This window comes from Gouania willdenowi, chromosome 17 (assembly GCF_900634775.1).
Source record: "Gouania willdenowi chromosome 17, fGouWil2.1, whole genome shotgun sequence".
In the NCBI taxonomy this organism is placed as follows: domain Eukaryota; kingdom Metazoa; phylum Chordata; class Actinopteri; order Blenniiformes; family Gobiesocidae; genus Gouania; species Gouania willdenowi.
In genome coordinates this window covers 16,415,724-16,432,462 of record NC_041060.1, presented here as the reverse complement: position 1 = coordinate 16,432,462, position 16,739 = coordinate 16,415,724, and the positions used below count along the sequence as shown (strand labels likewise).

Sequence of the window (16,739 nt, the reverse complement as noted above, 5' to 3'; positions counted from 1 at the left end):
AGCCCTCTCTAAGGAAGGGTAATAATAATGACAGAGTTTTTTCGTGTTTTTCTTTTCTTTTTTTTTTTTTCTTTTTTTTTACTGGAGGAAATGGGTTTCCATCGTCAAACCATCACCAGCCCTCTCTAAGGAAGGGTAATAATAATGACAGAGTTTTTTCGTGTTTTTCTTTTCTTTTTTTTTTTTTCTTTTTTTTTACTGGAGGAAATGGGTTTCCATCGTCAAACGTTAGAAAGTATTTTAATTTATTTAAGTTGCTTCATACCTGTTGTAGTACCACTGCTTCCCACTGAGTGGCGCAATTAAACCGCAGCTCACCTGCAGCGTTTAATTTAATCAATTATAACTTTCACGTTTTATTGAGTTTTCTCTCAGTCTGCTCGGGATTCACGTCTCTTCATACGTGTTGCTACTTAGCAGCAAACTTCCCAGCTGGCTTGAATGGCTCATATTCTGTGTATTGGGAAAATAAGTGTTTATTATTCCCACCTTCCGTCGACGGGTGTGTTACTGTCCGTGTGGAGAAATGTAGGAAGTGACTGAGCTGTTTCTCTGCGACAGGACGACGAGCTCCAGGCGATATCTCTTCATTTTTTTTACTATATTCTGGGAGTTTTGGACGACGGCTGTGGAGATATTGACATTTTTATAGAGAGCTCACCTGTGTTTACAGGTGTGCACAGTGTGTGTGTGGTTGTACTGAAGTTGTGTTGAAGATGACCTGGATTTGCAGAGATTTGCTTGTGATGTCGTTATAAATGAGTGTTTTTTCCTGAGAAGGTAAGATTTTTTTTCTTTAATACTTTAATCCGGTTTGTTCTGATTCCCGATGTGTTGAGTTAAACATGACTAGGAATGTCAAACTGTTGTGTAGCAGTTAGTTTGATCCAATGTGGGCTGGACCAGAAAAGTCACCCCATATTTTTTTTGTCAATAGTTCTTTTAATATTAATCTTTCTTGTTCAATATTTTTCCCGATATAGAATAACATTTCCTATCTATCTGTTTTCACCACTTTTTCTTTAAAAAAAATCTTTAAAAAGTAACTTTTTTTTTTTTGCATTTAAAGTCCTTATTGAGCAATTTATTAATGACAACAACCAATAGACTGAATTTAATTTATTGATTTGACAGGGACAATGCAGACAGACATAGTTACAGTAAAAAGATGCATAACAGAGTGTATAACTAATGCTAATTCTCAACTCCTGTCCCAGGTTGAGCTTTTCCCTAGATACAAAATATATAAAAGTAATCTTAAACACATGTTGGCTTATTAACAACAGTGATATAGAATCATCATCCAATAGATGAAACATTGTTAGAAATAAAATAAAGTTGTTTCTTTGTGAGTTTTTTTGTGTGTGTATTTTGGTATAGTTTTTTTTTTTTTTTTTTTTTCACTTTTTGTATTTGTTATAATAAAGTTGGGAAGAAATAAAATAAAGTTGAACATAAACTGTATCCTGTGTAAGGCTGGGTAATGATTCAGAAATCCCAAAATGATTCGATTCTCGATTTGGTTAAGGATATTTTGGTCACAGTACCAATTTTACTTTAATATGAAAGTTTTATTTATTTATTTATTTATTTATTTATTTTTTAGCTCTATTGCTGTAAATAATAGAAAAATAACTAACTTGGTGCAGCAGAAAATATATTAATGTTTGCATGAAGAATTGAGCTCACAACACTGCGTTACACATGGTAGAAAAGCCATATTAAATGATCGATTCATGAATCACTATCAGGCCATTCAAAGGAAAATCGATTCAAATAAATTAATATATATTAAAAAAAAAATTTTTTTTATTTTTTTTAGCCCAGCCCTCATTCTGTGCTATGAAATTGGCATCACACACCGCCAGGATTTGTAGTTGGTGCCACGTTGATACTTTACATTCACTTGTAAAAGTTACAAAAACTTTAGGTCAATTTAGGTCAAATACTGCTGACACAGCAGCGACCGTGGAACAGTGATGGAGCAGGTTGTCCAACAACTGAAAACTTGTGGGTTTGAATCCCGCTGTATCCAAGTCATTGTTGTTGTGTTCTTGGGCAAGGCACTTTACCCACATTGCCTTGTACGAATGGGTTTGAATTGGGCATATATGTGTTGTGGTGGTAGGCCCGAAATGGCACACTTCTGTCAGTATGCCACAGGGCAGCTGTGGCTACAATGTAGCTTAACACCACCGGTATGACTGATGTGAGTGACTGGTGTGAATGAATAATGGTTTCTGTGGATGTGCTTTTGAGTTTCCTTGAAAAAAATATAAATATAAATCTTAGCCATTATTATTATTATCTCAATGTGTGTTTTGTTGTCTTGATCGTGCCTTTCTTGCTGTCATGTTTGTTTTTGGTTTTTTTTCCAGTGGATGCTGGTGGAGATGTACGCTGAAGCTTTTCTCTAAGTGTCAGGATGAGCTTTACGGATGGAGACGCCCGTGTTGTTCAGATCTACCCCAGGGTGTCACAGGGCACCACCATCTACTGTCCCCTGCAGGTCAGCAGTGGGGACACTGCAGAGATGGTCATCAACAACGCTGTGGTCACATTGGGTCTGGACTCCAAAAACAAGTACAGCTTACTGGAGGTCAGGGAGGGCGGCGGAGCGGAGGAGTTGTTGGATGCTGATGAGTATCCCTTGGATCGGGTCCTGCTGTGGCCCCCAGAGGCACAGAAGTGGCATCTTCAAAAGCATGGTTACTACTTTATCCTGCAGCAGCATGTGAGCCAGGGGAGAAACTTGCTAGAAACCAGCCCTGAGGAGCACGATGACCTCTGCAGTCTTTCCTCTGTCACCGAGGAAAGTGTTTTGGAGGCTCTACGACAGCGATTCTATAAGCACAAAATCTACACTTATGCTGGCAACATTCTCATTGCTGTCAATCCAAATAAGCTCCTGCCCGTGTATTACAACCCCAAGTACATCAAAATGTACCAGAACCAACCAATGGGCAAACTGAGCCCTCACATTTTTGCGATAGCCGATGCAGCTTTTCGCGCCATGCTGACCCGGCAAACCAACCAGTGTATTGTGATCTCTGGTGAGAGCGGCTCAGGGAAGACTGAGAGCAGCAGTTATCTCATTCACTGCCTCACTGCACTCAGTCAGAAGACCTACTCCAGCAGAGTGGAGCGCACCATCCTCGGAGCTGGGCCGGTCTTAGAGGTAGGTTCATCATTAACATCAGAATCACACTTTAGAGAACAAGTGGGAGGACAATTCTGGCCCTTTAGGGCAGGAGTTCTCAACCTTGGGGTCGCGAGACACTGGAAGGGGGTCCCCAGATGCCATCAAGGAACAAAAATTTTTTTTTGAACAATGTGAGACCATTTTTGCTTATTTTTACCCTTTTTCTGCAACTACACAAAACTCACCACATGTTAACCTATTTTCATCACTTTTTCTTGCTATATTTTTACTCCTTTTAATGCAATTTACTCCCATTTCTGCCAAATGTACATCAAATATCTATGCCTTTTCTGCACATTTTTGGCACTTGTAATTAAACCCTTTCCACCACTTTTCCCACTTAATGTCACATATGTTGACCCAATATTGTCACTTTTAACCTCTTTTCACCATATTTCATGTTCATTTTTGCCAATTTAACCACATTCACGATTTGTCATGCCCAATATTTGCCAGTTGAAACTAATTGTTTCAATATTGACACTTTGAACTCTTTACCACTTTTTCTGTACATTTGTGGCCACTCTAATTTGCAGCTTTTTCCACCATTTTTTGTCACTTTTATTTCTAATTAAAACAAGGATTTAATAATAATAATAATATTAATAATCATTTAATAATACACTTGCTGACTTCTTGGATGGGCCCCCAAAAGCTCCCCCCTTTATTCCCCCTTATAGATGGCCCTGTCACCACATGACTGTTCTTCAATGTTCATGTCTGTTTTCAAAAACCTTCAGGTACAGTGGGGGTCCCCTGTCTCTGACACTTTTTATTTTGGGGGTCATGGGCTGAAAAGGATGAGAACCACTGCTTTAGAGCATCAAATTCGGACCACAAGAGAGAATAAATGACTTAGAAAATGTATAAATTATCAGCTAAATCAGTAATCAGATATCTCAGCCCCTCACACTATTCCACACAAATTCCCTAAATTAAAAAACAAAAAGTAAGCGAAGCTCCTGCAGGTACTGATATCCATCACTTATTGCCTAAATATTGTCAGTGCCTTACATACTATATATTTTCACTTATATGTGAAGTGATATCTTGGGCACATTAATGGTAAAATTGATCATTCTCCATGCCTAAAATCTGCAACCCACTTGAGAGCAAACTGGTACATTTTTATCGCCTTAACTAAATTGAGTTGGACACCCCTGTTTTAAAGGAGCGGTTCTCAAGTGGTCTGACTGAGGCACTCAAAATAAACAAAATTTAAACTGACATAGTAATGATTATCTCAGTAGGGTCACATGGAAAAAAAAAAAATCAATGCAAATAAATGACTATCGGTTAGAGGTACTCAAAAAGCTGCCTTTGAATAAAAAACCCAGTTGAATAACCTCAGCAGTCTAACTCAACATTATAGTGTGCTTTCCAAAAAAGGACTTTATCTCTTTCGAAACAAGAAAAAACATGGTGTTTTATTCGAAAAAATGACAGTATCCTTGCCACGTATTAAAGTGTGTCTGTGGAGCACTTAAAAAAAAAAAAAGCCAGTTAACTCATTTAAGTTTTTCTTAAAACCAGTTACAAATCTGCAACTTTATCAATTACTCCACCAGAGCTGAGGCCTGTGATCAGATTTTGGATCCTTATAGTTGAGAACCTCCGCCTTAAGGGTTTCCCCTTGGGGGCTGGGTAACATGTGACTTAGTTCCCTTTACAGTATCAGTGTTTCTGCATTCTTAGATATAGAAATACTCTGCAAAGGTTAACTTTTACAAGGCTGTCTGAGAACATCTTTGAAGATAGCTTTTTTTTTGTTAGGACAATATTAGAACTTATTTTTACCTTTGCCATGGAGGTTATGTTTTCACCGGCATTTGTTTGTTTGTAACAGGATTACATCAAAAGTGTTTAAAGGATTTTGACTAAATTTTAACCAATGGTAGACCTTAGGTCATGGAAAATTACATTCAGTTTTGGAGGCGATCTGGATCAATATACTGATTCTTGATAAGTTTGAAAATTCTTAGATCCCTATCTGACATTATTTGAGAAATTTCAAAAATTAATATCTCGGTTCATAATTGACCGATTTGACTCCCTTGTGTCAGGTTGGTTTCTCAATTAGCTCACCAATTTTCATCAGGATTGGATCTAAATTAAGCATTTAATCGCTATTTTAAAAAAACGAAATGGATTGTTATTAATTAGGATAGCAATTTCTGAGTGATCAGTTCAAGTGAAATATAGAGTTTAGAGGCCAAGTCAACACATCACATTTCTAATAAACCTTATGTTCGGGTTAGGGTTGCAAAGGGGCGGGACATTTTTGGTAAATTGCCACAGAAATTTTAGCTCAGGAACTTTTGGAAATATTCAAACAAACAAACATTTTATGGGATTTATTTATTGGAATTATATCCAAACATAAATATTATCATCCACACAAAATAATACAATTAAAAAACATAGCATATCAACTAGGGTTGCTAATTTCTAAAATGTTTTAAGTTGGCACATTTCCATGGAAATTAACAGGTAAAACACAGGCAATTTACAGAATTGAAGGTTGGCCCCCAACATGAATATTGAGTATAAAATATATTTAGCATCATTCAAACTATCAGCATTAGTTATTTAAAATTACTCCCAATTTCCGGTAATTCTAATACATTATTTCCGTGAATTTTTATATTATTGAATATTCCCAAGATTAAGTTCCAGTGTAAATTTACTTAGATATATAAGTTGTAGCTTATTGATATTATGGATAAGAGGACTAAAGTACTTACGTAATTTACTTATTAGTACTCTAGTAAATATAGAACAGACAGAAAACATGTTTGGGGGACAGGTTTGTAATAATACTCTTGAATTTTATAGAGCTATTCACTCTGTTTGGAATTCAGAAAACACTCTGGGTGTCCGCTGTACAGAGAAGCACACTTTAAATTCCTTGACTATAACTGCTGACTTTCTATGACCATCACATGCCAAAGAGTAGCCAGACACATTGATCTCTGCCTTTATTGATTTCTGATTCAGTCATTGGTTGCACAAACGCGTTACTCGTGTAAAGCCCAGCTGACAGAAAAGCAGGTCAAACACCTCTTAGACGTTAAGGAACGGTTGTTATTGGCTCACTTTGTGATAGTGAGCCAGGAAACTATAAGACTTACTAATTGACTAAAGTAGGTTTATTTAAAGGCTATTTGCGGGATGATATATTTGTTCTGGCTTCTGAATTCTTTAGAAACTGTCGATCAATTTTTCACTTGAGTTGTGCACGCTTTATCTTATCAATACACCAAATAACCTTTTACACCTACTTTGTTAACAATGTAACACATTAACTAATACCCAAGTGGCAAGCTAAGATTAGCTAAAAATAGTTTTGTTAATTCTTTGAACGGATCCAGAAAGTTTATCATCTATCATTCAGGTGTATTCAGGTGCAAGTGATTGTTTTTCTAAATCTTAAAAAGAAAAAAGACTGTTGTGTTAATGTGCATGTTTTTAAAGCAATGGTGTGTTTCGTTAAGTACTTCTGTATTATTGTGTTGAAAGGACTGCAATTATTTTGCTGGTGTTGGATAATACACTGCAGACTAATACTATATGATTGTTACAAGTATTTTGTCGGGTTTTAAACCTCTTCATTTCAAGTGCTTCTGTTTAAGTGGCTGGGCCTGATACCTTCCTTGTTCCTCATAGTTCTTGGATGTGTTCATGTTCAATGGCTGTTTTGTCTTTTTGAAACATTAAGTATGTTGATGATATTCAGGTTTGTCGTAATGGTTTGCATATAAATTATGAGACAAGATGAAATAGTAATTAAAACCTAGAAGGTGATACAGTTTATTTGAATGACTAACTCAGGGCTTGAGCTATCGGAGGTTGATTTTGGTGAATATGAAACCCAGTGCTGTGCTCCACAGAGGGAATGTGCAGGGCGTTGTCTTTCAGGGAACACCAAAGAGGAACAGAAACAAGAACGTGTCTGAACAGGCTCAGCCAGGTTTTGAGAGTGAAAACCTTCTCGGCAAACTTTTCACTCACATTTTTTCTTCTTTTAAAACCCAGTCTCATACAGAAACTCTTCTTTTCCTTTATGTAATTTTAGCTGTAACGGGTACATTTGAGTTCTACTTAAACTGCTTCATCTTTCCTGAATTGGTTCTGTCAATGTTGCACTTTTTGTATCACTCTGAGATGTGGAAGAGATTGGAGTGAGATTTTTGTTCTCTACTACTAGCTTTTATTTATTTATTTTTTTAAATCTGAAGGTTTTGACGCTTATTTTTCCCTCAATTTTTACCATATGACTGCAAATAGAACAGACTTTATAAACAGTAAACTGTATGGGGCCAAATCAAGTGTGTGCGTGTGCGTGCGCGTGCGTGTGTGTGTGTGTGTGTGTGTGTGGATTTAAAACTTTCACTTTTAGAACTTTTACTTGTCAGTAAACCGGTTGGAAATAAAAGCTATCAACAAACCTGGTTAGCAGACTGAATGACTGGTGAGATCAAAGCAGTTCAATAGCTTTCAGAGGACTTTTTAATAACCTCAAACAGTTCATCAAAGCCTGCGAGGAAATGAGCTCGAACATTTGTATACAACTGCTTTAAGTCCATTAAGTAATTTCTCTACATTACTCTTTATTTTTAGAGCAAGCAGGGTTTTTTATTCACATTAGATTGATTTGGAATTTGGATGTGATATATATCTTCTTATCTAAGAAACTGTCCACTCTATTTACTAAAGTGTGCAAATATTCTCATGATTTAAATGCAGTCGGTTCAATGCTAGCTGTAGCCTGTTAGGACAGGACCCTCAACGAAGCAGTGGCTGGAATGATGATCAGCAGGTTTCAGAAGCGAGCATATTATGCTCTGAATGGCTTTAACTTTTCAATTGTTGAAGAATAAAGATGCTGATTTAGTTCTAGGGTTTCACCAGGAAAGAGTACTGTTGTGTAGATAACGACCTTTGGATACTGTTGACACAGTGTGTCATAAAAGAGTAGAGATTAGTCATCGGGGTGCACAAACATCAGTCCTTATGTAGTTTTACACCGTTTGAAGTTAGAAGATGTGAACACACAAACAAGAGTTAGTAAATCACAAATACCTGCATAGTGGGAACGTATTTTAAGAATTCAAACTATTGAATTGTAACCTACCAAAATTTCCATAATGACTCTAAAGGGGGAAATGGCAGCAGCTTTTTCATTTTATTTTGTTTTAGCAAAATTAAACCTCTGAGTTGCACACGAGTACACGAAAGAAAACAAGTGAGTTTGAGTAAGTGAGTAATCCCAGGATTTAAAGATTCATCTTATTTCGCTTCATCTTTAGAGTTTAGAGAAAGTGAAAGCCTCCTTGTTTATAGGGATGTGGTTAAAATACTACTTGTTCAGGAATCATTTGTTGGCAAACAATGTCAACACATTCTGAAAGCGCAAGCTTACGAGCACAAAAGTCCCTTCATTACAACAGGCAGTAAAACAAGTCAAACACAACTTGATGCCATAACTAACCGTTAAGTATGGTCGTATGAATTTTTGTAGCGTTTGAACAACTTGGAATTTAAAAAAATCTAAAATCCACAATTTAACACATCATTCAATTGACAATGCACATCCCACTGAATGGATGAGGACTACAGACTAACAATGGAACTGACTGTAGGGCGCTATTTTTTGTGTTGGCTGCGTGATGAGTACTTTTAGCCACATTACAGAGAGAAAAAGAGTGAGATCATCACACGCAGGCTTGTTATTGTCAGTCTCTTCGTGCATGTGGGTGTCGTAGGTATGTTGTTTATATATGACATGTAAACACACCTACGACACCCATATGCAGACAGAACGCGCCATGCACTCTCTGGGGTGTGCTCTCACCCACACACATTAGTACACTTTGTCACATGTGCAATGTGAATGACACAAATGTACAAAATTGTTACCAAACACATTAACACCTTATGAGTGACTCAGCCCTAATTGATTTTTGTATCTCTAAGTTATTATCACTTGTATTTACTATTTTAAAAGAATGTTGGGAAAAATAAACAATTTACTATTAAATGTTAACAAGAAAAATCATAATTGGTACTAAAAAGTTTCAGTACTCAATGTATTCTTATGTATACTTTTTAGTGTTAAAACAGGATTTTTAATTTTTTTTTAATATGTTAATACATTAATTTGCTGTGTCAAGAAAGCTTTTCCCTTCACTGAAAATATATTTGTTGGGTCATTTTATTCACTCTATCGTATATTTGAATGCAAGACACATTTTTGCTGTTTTTTTCTGTAAACGTCCCAACATTCCAATGCTAATTTAAAGCACCGCAATGTTTGTAACTTATGGTCATATGTTATATAATATTAATTTCCTTTATGTACCTTTCCAATGGTGTTGCCTTTGCTATCACTGTGTTTTTAATGCAGACGGGGGACCCAGACCCTGCTGTGTATAAGTTTGTGTGCCATTGACTACCTGTGAGAAAAGCATTTAAAAGCATTCCTTTGAGTTAAAAAGTTGTGTTCTTGGTGTTGTACACAGGCTTTTGGTAATGCCAAGACAGGAGAGAATAACAACTCGAGTCGTTTTGGGAAGTTTACCCAGCTAAACTATTTGGAGAGTGGTGTCATCAGGGGGTAAGTCGTAACTTTCTCACTAATTCTCTTCCATCCTGACGTGAATCTTCAGGGCCAACTTAGCATTATTAACTGTCCCTGGTGGTTATTAATTTTGTTCCTGTAATAAAACAGTCAGTTTATCTTTCCATCACCTAATTCTCTGAAGCTTTGCAAGTTTTTGTTTATACTTTCCTTTTCTTGATTGTCTCCTGCAGGGCTGTTATTGAGAAGTACCTGCTGGAAAAAGGCCGCATTGTGTCCAGAGACAGTAATGAGAGGTATGAAACCAAAGAAATGGCATTCCAACTTTCACCCAAACACGTCTAAATAATATTCGGTGAAACTCAGCCATGGTGTAATGGCACATTTAATAACTGTCTGTGATGTCCCACCAACAGGAACTACCATGTGTTCTACTATCTGCTGATGGGCGCCTCCAGGGACGAGCAGGAGGAGTTTCACCTGCTGAAGCCACAAGATTATCACTACCTCAAGCAGGTACCTTTGATCCACTCGGTCCACTGCAGCAGAGATATAGAGAGAACAAAAAATACATTCACCCATCATACCTGATGTAACCAAATTTAGCACGAAGGGTGATCATTTAATATGAACATGTCAAAACAGACATAATTCAACAAACTCATACGTGTAACGTGTGTGTGTGTGTGTGTGTGTGTGTGTGTGCGCATTTGCTTCATTTACAAAATATGAGTAAATAATTAAAAAAGAATAATTTTTTGTCTTATCAGTGAATGTTTTGTCCAAAATCTGCAGTAAGGAAAAACTAAATATGGATTTAGGGCAGCTGAGTTTTTAAGTTGACAATAATATTGCTATAGAAGTCGCCCACTTTCATTTTATCAAAGAATATTCTAGTTTCATATTTCCTTGTTTAACATTTTTTCCCAGTATTTATTTTAGATTGATTCATGTGTTAAAGCAAATTATTGAAACAATAACAGTGGCACATACAACCTCAGTGCATCAGCATAGGTATTATTCAACCACAGCAGCCACTTACAAGTTAAATAATGATATCCTCGTTGACTTGAATCATTTTTTTAATTCAAATTCAAATTAGTTCTTTCTCTTTCCATAAATGTATTGACAAAGTTTACCCACCAATTTGTAACAAGACAATTGGGATTGACTTTAAATGTAAAGCATTTTTTTCTGTCATCATATGTTACTACTATATGAAATGCACAACATGTTGTATTCTTTTTTTTGTATATATTTTGTTTTTATTTGACATTTTTGCACGAAACAAACAGCAAACAAGGATATAGCATTAAGGATAGCAGACAGGGTCAGTACAGGTTCAACATGCTTTAATTCCTGAGTTTGATCTTTTTGAAAGTGTAAATCAGAAGTTGAAAGCCAGAAACACATTCATTGTTTCAGATTCATGTAAGATTTTTATGGTTCCCAGTACCTCTTAAACTTAGCACTGGCATATCTCAGAGAGAAGGTCAGACGCTCTGTAGTCTAAAACTCCCCAATGATCTCTTTCCATTCTAAGTAGACGGTGGCTCTTTACTGAGCCATTTTCTGGTTATTGCTTTTTTTGCAACGAGCTAATAAATTTGTATTAAATACCTATCTTGTTTTTTTTTTTGTTGGTAAATTCCAAAAGAGCAGTCTATATCTGAGCCAACAATTAATCTAATTTCTCTTATCACATTTCCCCAAAACAGTGAAAGCGCAGGACATTCCCAAAAAATGTGGAAATGCCCAGCAGACGTATTGCCACGTATTGTTGTGTGGCATGTTTTATTTTTACAAGAATTAATATTAATACATTTATATTTGTGAGGGTCTCCAGCCCTCCCTCAGGAAGGGTAAGCCAGACTTTATTAGGGGGTAAGATGAAAAGAAAAGGCAGTGTGTTACACCTGATTGAGGCTAAAGAGATTAAGGAGGACAGGACAAGGAAGGATGAGAGCATGTAAAATGTGAAACTACTATTATTGTGCCAGTGTAGTGACATGTAGAGCGAATACGGGAACATCCCACTGCTCTGACACTATGAAGGCAAGAGTGAACAGAGGGAGTGAGTGTGTACTTACAAGTGTGGCAGAGCTACTTGTTGGAAGCAAACATTTCTAAGTTATGACACAACGTAATCTATCCGAACCCACAAGTATAGTGAAGCAGGAGGCCCGAGCCACCTCCACTAGCCACACTGCCCCCTCCTAGACAGACCGAGGGCCTAGCACGGCCAGCTGCCAAAACCCCCACAGTTGTTTTGTTTCTACAAGTCCAAATCAGGAAAACTACTGTATGAAGGAACTACAGCATGGTATACATTTACTTCCTAGTCACTGACACTTAGTTTGCTCTGTTGTGACACTTTGTCAGGCCTGCACATCAGCAGTTGTCTGTTCCTGATTTGCATTTTGTCCCCAGTTTTTTCTTCAGCAAGTAAATCACGTGCTAGTTGGTTAAATTGCTTTTATCATTGGTTATCTGTAGGCCTGCATTTGAAAATCCATCTTAGCTGATTCCTTTGAATTCCTTTGTAGCGGTGCCCACAATCAAAATGCTTGGTAGTTTGTCAATTTTCAAATATTTATGGGCCTGATTATGTGCTTACTGAACCCTGGATTTTGCTTTAGGCTAGCCTGAGTTGTGGAATGATAAATATTTACTTTAAAGTGAAATACAGCTGGCAGTAGACACCATGGAATGCTAAAACTGAAGGCCAGTTATTGTATAGACTCCAAAACAGTAAGAGAAATGCTCTTTTAATTTTCTACTCAGAGAAATGCTTTGTTATTATTTCACTGTCAAATCAGCTTTAGAGCAAAATAAACCCAACTATGTCAAATGTATTAATTTAGAAGTTTTTAACACTTCAGGTACGTATGATTGCAGTCCTAACCACTTAGAGCAGAGGTGGGAAACTTCTATCACAGCAGGGGGAGCTGCAAAAATGTGTGTTTTATCGAAGAGCCACATTATCAAGATTAATTTCAGCATTTCGATGACCTATCTGAGCATTAACACAGGAAATTCTTTGTATTTTTTAATGTATTCTTGCTTTTGTTTTGTGCATTTTTATGTTTACTTTGGGGGCCGCCTAAAATTAGACCGAGCTCCGCATGTGGCCCGTGGGTCACCAGCTGCCCATGTATTAATATGTAATGTATCATAAAAGTAATTTTGATGGAAAACCGATTTTTACTTCTTGTGCCTGTAATCATTGTTTCCATTCTTATTTCTTCCTGTCTCTTCTCTCTATTTATCACCATTAAAAGCATAGTTTGGCCTCAAAGGAGCGGGGTGACGCTGACTAAACATTTTTCTCCTTTAACATTAACCCCTTCAGCAGGACGATCTCCATTTGGATGAACAGAAAACATTTGGACAGGAGTACAAGAGGCTTCATCAAGCCATGGAGATGGTTGGCTTTCTGGCTTCCACAAAGAAACAGTATGTACTATACCAACCGTACATATTCTCAGTGTACCCACTGAGCATGTTAGAGTTCATGGTTTCATAAACTCATAGAGTTCACACCTTCTATTCTGGTGACGGCAACAGGTCACAGCTTGTCAAGTCTAACAGGAGAAAAATGCAGTTGCTATGTAGGCAGCCGGCCGACAGCCTCAGGACACAGCATGCACATTAACATACAGTAGATAGAGATGTGCTCAGGTTCCCATGGTGAGGAGAAACTTTTGATTTGAGAGTTTCTCAATTTCTCTGTTCATAAGCTTTAATCCAGTACTGACTAGAAAACATTTCATACACAGGAAGTTGAATAAAACCTTCATTTTGATCTGCACAGGGATCCTGTGTTTAGTGTTGGTTTGCTATCATAGCTGATTAGACTGTGTAGAAAAACACTGAAAATGGCAACTACTGTACAAGAACCAGATGTTCTTGAAGATTACTGCATTGATTAGCCCAGTAGAAGATGTTGCCATTAGGCTGACTTCCTAATGATATAGTTGTGAGATCACAGGTTAAATTATCCCTTCTATTATCCTCAAATATTACAATATAACAAATTATACCCTTGGAGTCAATCTGACTTCAGGGATGTTTGTCTCCAGAAAATGATTTTCAGAAAATTGTTGACAAGTAAAAGCATATTTATTTACTTATTTTGGGGATTATTCACTAATTCACTAAAGTTTCAGACACATTCTCTTCTACGTCACTTTCACTGTGAAAGAGCTGTTCCAAAACCTTGTTGATAGTAAACCTTTTCCTTGAGGACATTTTCAAGAGAGATAGAGAGAGCGTGCAGATTGTAATACACAGACAGACGAGTTTTACACAGCAAAAAAGCTTGGGGGCAAATTGACCCCAGAGGAACACTAATACGTGTAATATGTGTCAACGATTATTTTTTGAATGATAAACATTTTATGGGGTCAAATTAACCACAAGGATAATGGGAAGGTTAAGAGATTAACATGGGTGTTATCAGAGGTACAGTATCTGCCACAGTATGAATAACATGATATCTAAAAAGGTTGAAGTTACTTGTTTAACATGACCCATAGAATGTGCACTTTACTATTTCTGGCACAAATCTCATTCACTCATAAATCTACAAATGACCAAATCCATTTGATCCATCAGTGATTTTCACATGAAGTTGCAATCAGTAACCTTGATCTTTGCTATTAACTTTGCCTAAACATTTGTTCGTTTTTTGCTCATGTAGCATATTCTCCATCCTCTCTGCCATCCTTCACTTGGGCAACGTGACACACACACTATCAGAGGACTCTCAGGTTCTGGAGGTCGGACCTGCTAAAGTCTTATCCACACTGTCTGAACTATTGAAGGTATACACATGAACATGGAAAAACATAGGATAAAAGGCCATTTATTTATGAATAATCAAAATACAATATGTAAGTATTTATCCTATTTCAAGTGTTTAATCTCTGAAATGTTTGTTTTCTTTTCATTCCTAGGTGAAAGAAGAATTGCTGGTGAAGACTTTGACCCACAGGAGAATTGTGACAGCTGGTTTGACTGTAGTTTCACAGTACACAATACAAGAGGTATACAAGTTAAACATTGTATGGCTACTTCCTCTTGATATGCAAATGTTTAGTTACTTATTACACTGGTAAAAACACAACTCTTCACACAATCCCCCCATTTAAGATAGATTTTTTTCTTTTGTAATAAATACTAATAAGATTCAGTCAAGAAGGCTTTTTTATATTAAAATTCAAACCACAAACTGGAAACCGAATGAATGTGAGCTACACATGGTCAATGTTGTTCTAAGCTATAACATTAAGTCTTAAAGATACTTAACAACATAAATCACCTTTTTTTTTCTTTTTTTTTTTTTAACTGTGCCTGTATTTCATCCAAAAGTTGTTCTCATCCACTACTGATGCCAGTGTGACCTCAATAACATTTCCAAAGTGACATTTCTGGTGTTTTTTTCACAGTTTTGAAAGTTGTTGGCAAATCAATGGCGGCTGTTAATAGTTTGGCCTCCATGGAAACACTTGAATACAGCCGAAATTTGAGTGGCCGCAGATCACGACGAACAACATAAACAAAGTGAAACAAGATTGCATCAAGCGAATGACTTAAAGCAAAAGAAATCACAGTAACAATGAAGTAAAAACATTTCTTAAAGAAAGTTTTCCAATTCGGCGCCACATTTGCATTCTTCTATGTACTCTAAATTCCACAATGCAATGCACAAAGCTTTTCCGAAGTTCACATAACCATTTGACTACAGCTCATTAGTTATGATGGAGTCCAAAACAATCTTTCGAGTGGCCACTTCTATCTGCTACATTTGTTTGTGAGTGAATTTCTATCTGACGATCTATGAGAACAACTTGTGGATGACACATTTGGGGTGACCATGGCTCAGGTGGTAGAGGGGTCGAAGTGTCCTCAGTGTAGGGATAAAGCGCTTAATAAATCAAGTCCATTTACTAATATTGGAAATACAAATTATGTGGTCATGTAGCTTTGATGTAATACAGTGGTTACAGATGTAGATTTCCTCCATCAAACTGTCCACATCTGACTCTGATATTTGATCTGAAGGATTTCTGAGTGTGTTTTTCTCCCCCTTGTAACTTTATATGTCTAGGCCGTCGTGATACGGGACTCCATGGCAAAGTCTTTATACAGTGCTCTGTTTGACTGGATTGTTCTTCATATCAACCATGCAATGCTCAACAGGCGAGACATGGAGGAGGGCGTTTCTGTAAGTGACCCTCTCCCAGCCCGATGCACAGACTGCTTAAATATATCAGAATGTCAAGAATCTATAGGGAAATTCACCACTATCTGTTAAAAACGGCATATTAATTTGGCTCTATGTATGTTATATGACTAATTAGAGGCTTTTTACTTTTCTGACTTGTTGTCTTTTGTGTGTACGACTGTGTTTGTGTGTGTTCAGTGTTTGTCCATTGGTGTCCTGGATATGTTTGGGTTCGAGAACCTCCATACAAACAATTTTGAGCAGCTGTGCATCAACTACGCCAATGAGATGCTGAAGTGCTACATCAACCAGAACATCTTCAAACTTGAGCAAGTGAGTGAAGACAAGAAATGCTTGGATGGTGAAGACTGACTATTTTACATGTAATTCATCAGATAAAGTAATAATCTGAACAAAAAACTGCCAATAAACTAATTGCAGGAGGATTATGTGTCAGAGGGCCTTGCCTGGGAAAACATCACCTTTACTGACAACGCCGGTTGCATTCAGCTGATCAGTGCGCCGTCGGTTGGGCTTTTTGATCTGCTCAACAACAGCGAGTAGGTCAACTCTGCTTGTTTTCTAGAAAGTCTGCCCCTATATTTCTAGTTTTTAAGTTTTTATTTGCTCTTTCATTTGCTCGACCCTTTGCCACTTTTTGTATCCTAATTGCTGTGCAGACGTCTACCACAACCATGTTTTTTTTGAAAACCAGACTCAAACTGTGA

At 37.1% G+C, this 16,739-nt stretch overlaps 1 protein-coding gene across 5 annotated transcripts in view; it reads left to right on the top strand.

Moving 5' to 3' along the window:
• Positions 1-2,378: 2,378 nt before the first annotated feature.
• LOC114478969 (myosin IXb) overlaps positions 2,379-16,739 on the top strand; it is a 32,743-nt gene continuing 18,382 nt past the window's right edge. For all 5 annotated transcript variants that reach the window (XM_028472347.1, XM_028472345.1, XM_028472346.1 and 2 more), the window contains exons 1-10: positions 2,379-3,178; positions 9,724-9,818; positions 10,016-10,078; positions 10,199-10,298; positions 13,135-13,238; positions 14,485-14,608; positions 14,741-14,830; positions 15,895-16,011; positions 16,210-16,344; positions 16,453-16,571. In XM_028472347.1, coding sequence (XP_028328148.1) covers positions 2,426-3,178; positions 9,724-9,818; positions 10,016-10,078; positions 10,199-10,298; positions 13,135-13,238; positions 14,485-14,608; positions 14,741-14,830; positions 15,895-16,011; positions 16,210-16,344; positions 16,453-16,571 — 1,700 coding nt within the window. In that variant the 5' untranslated portion in view covers positions 2,379-2,425. The remainder of the gene's footprint in view (positions 3,179-9,723; positions 9,819-10,015; positions 10,079-10,198; positions 10,299-13,134; positions 13,239-14,484; positions 14,609-14,740; positions 14,831-15,894; positions 16,012-16,209; positions 16,345-16,452; positions 16,572-16,739) is intronic.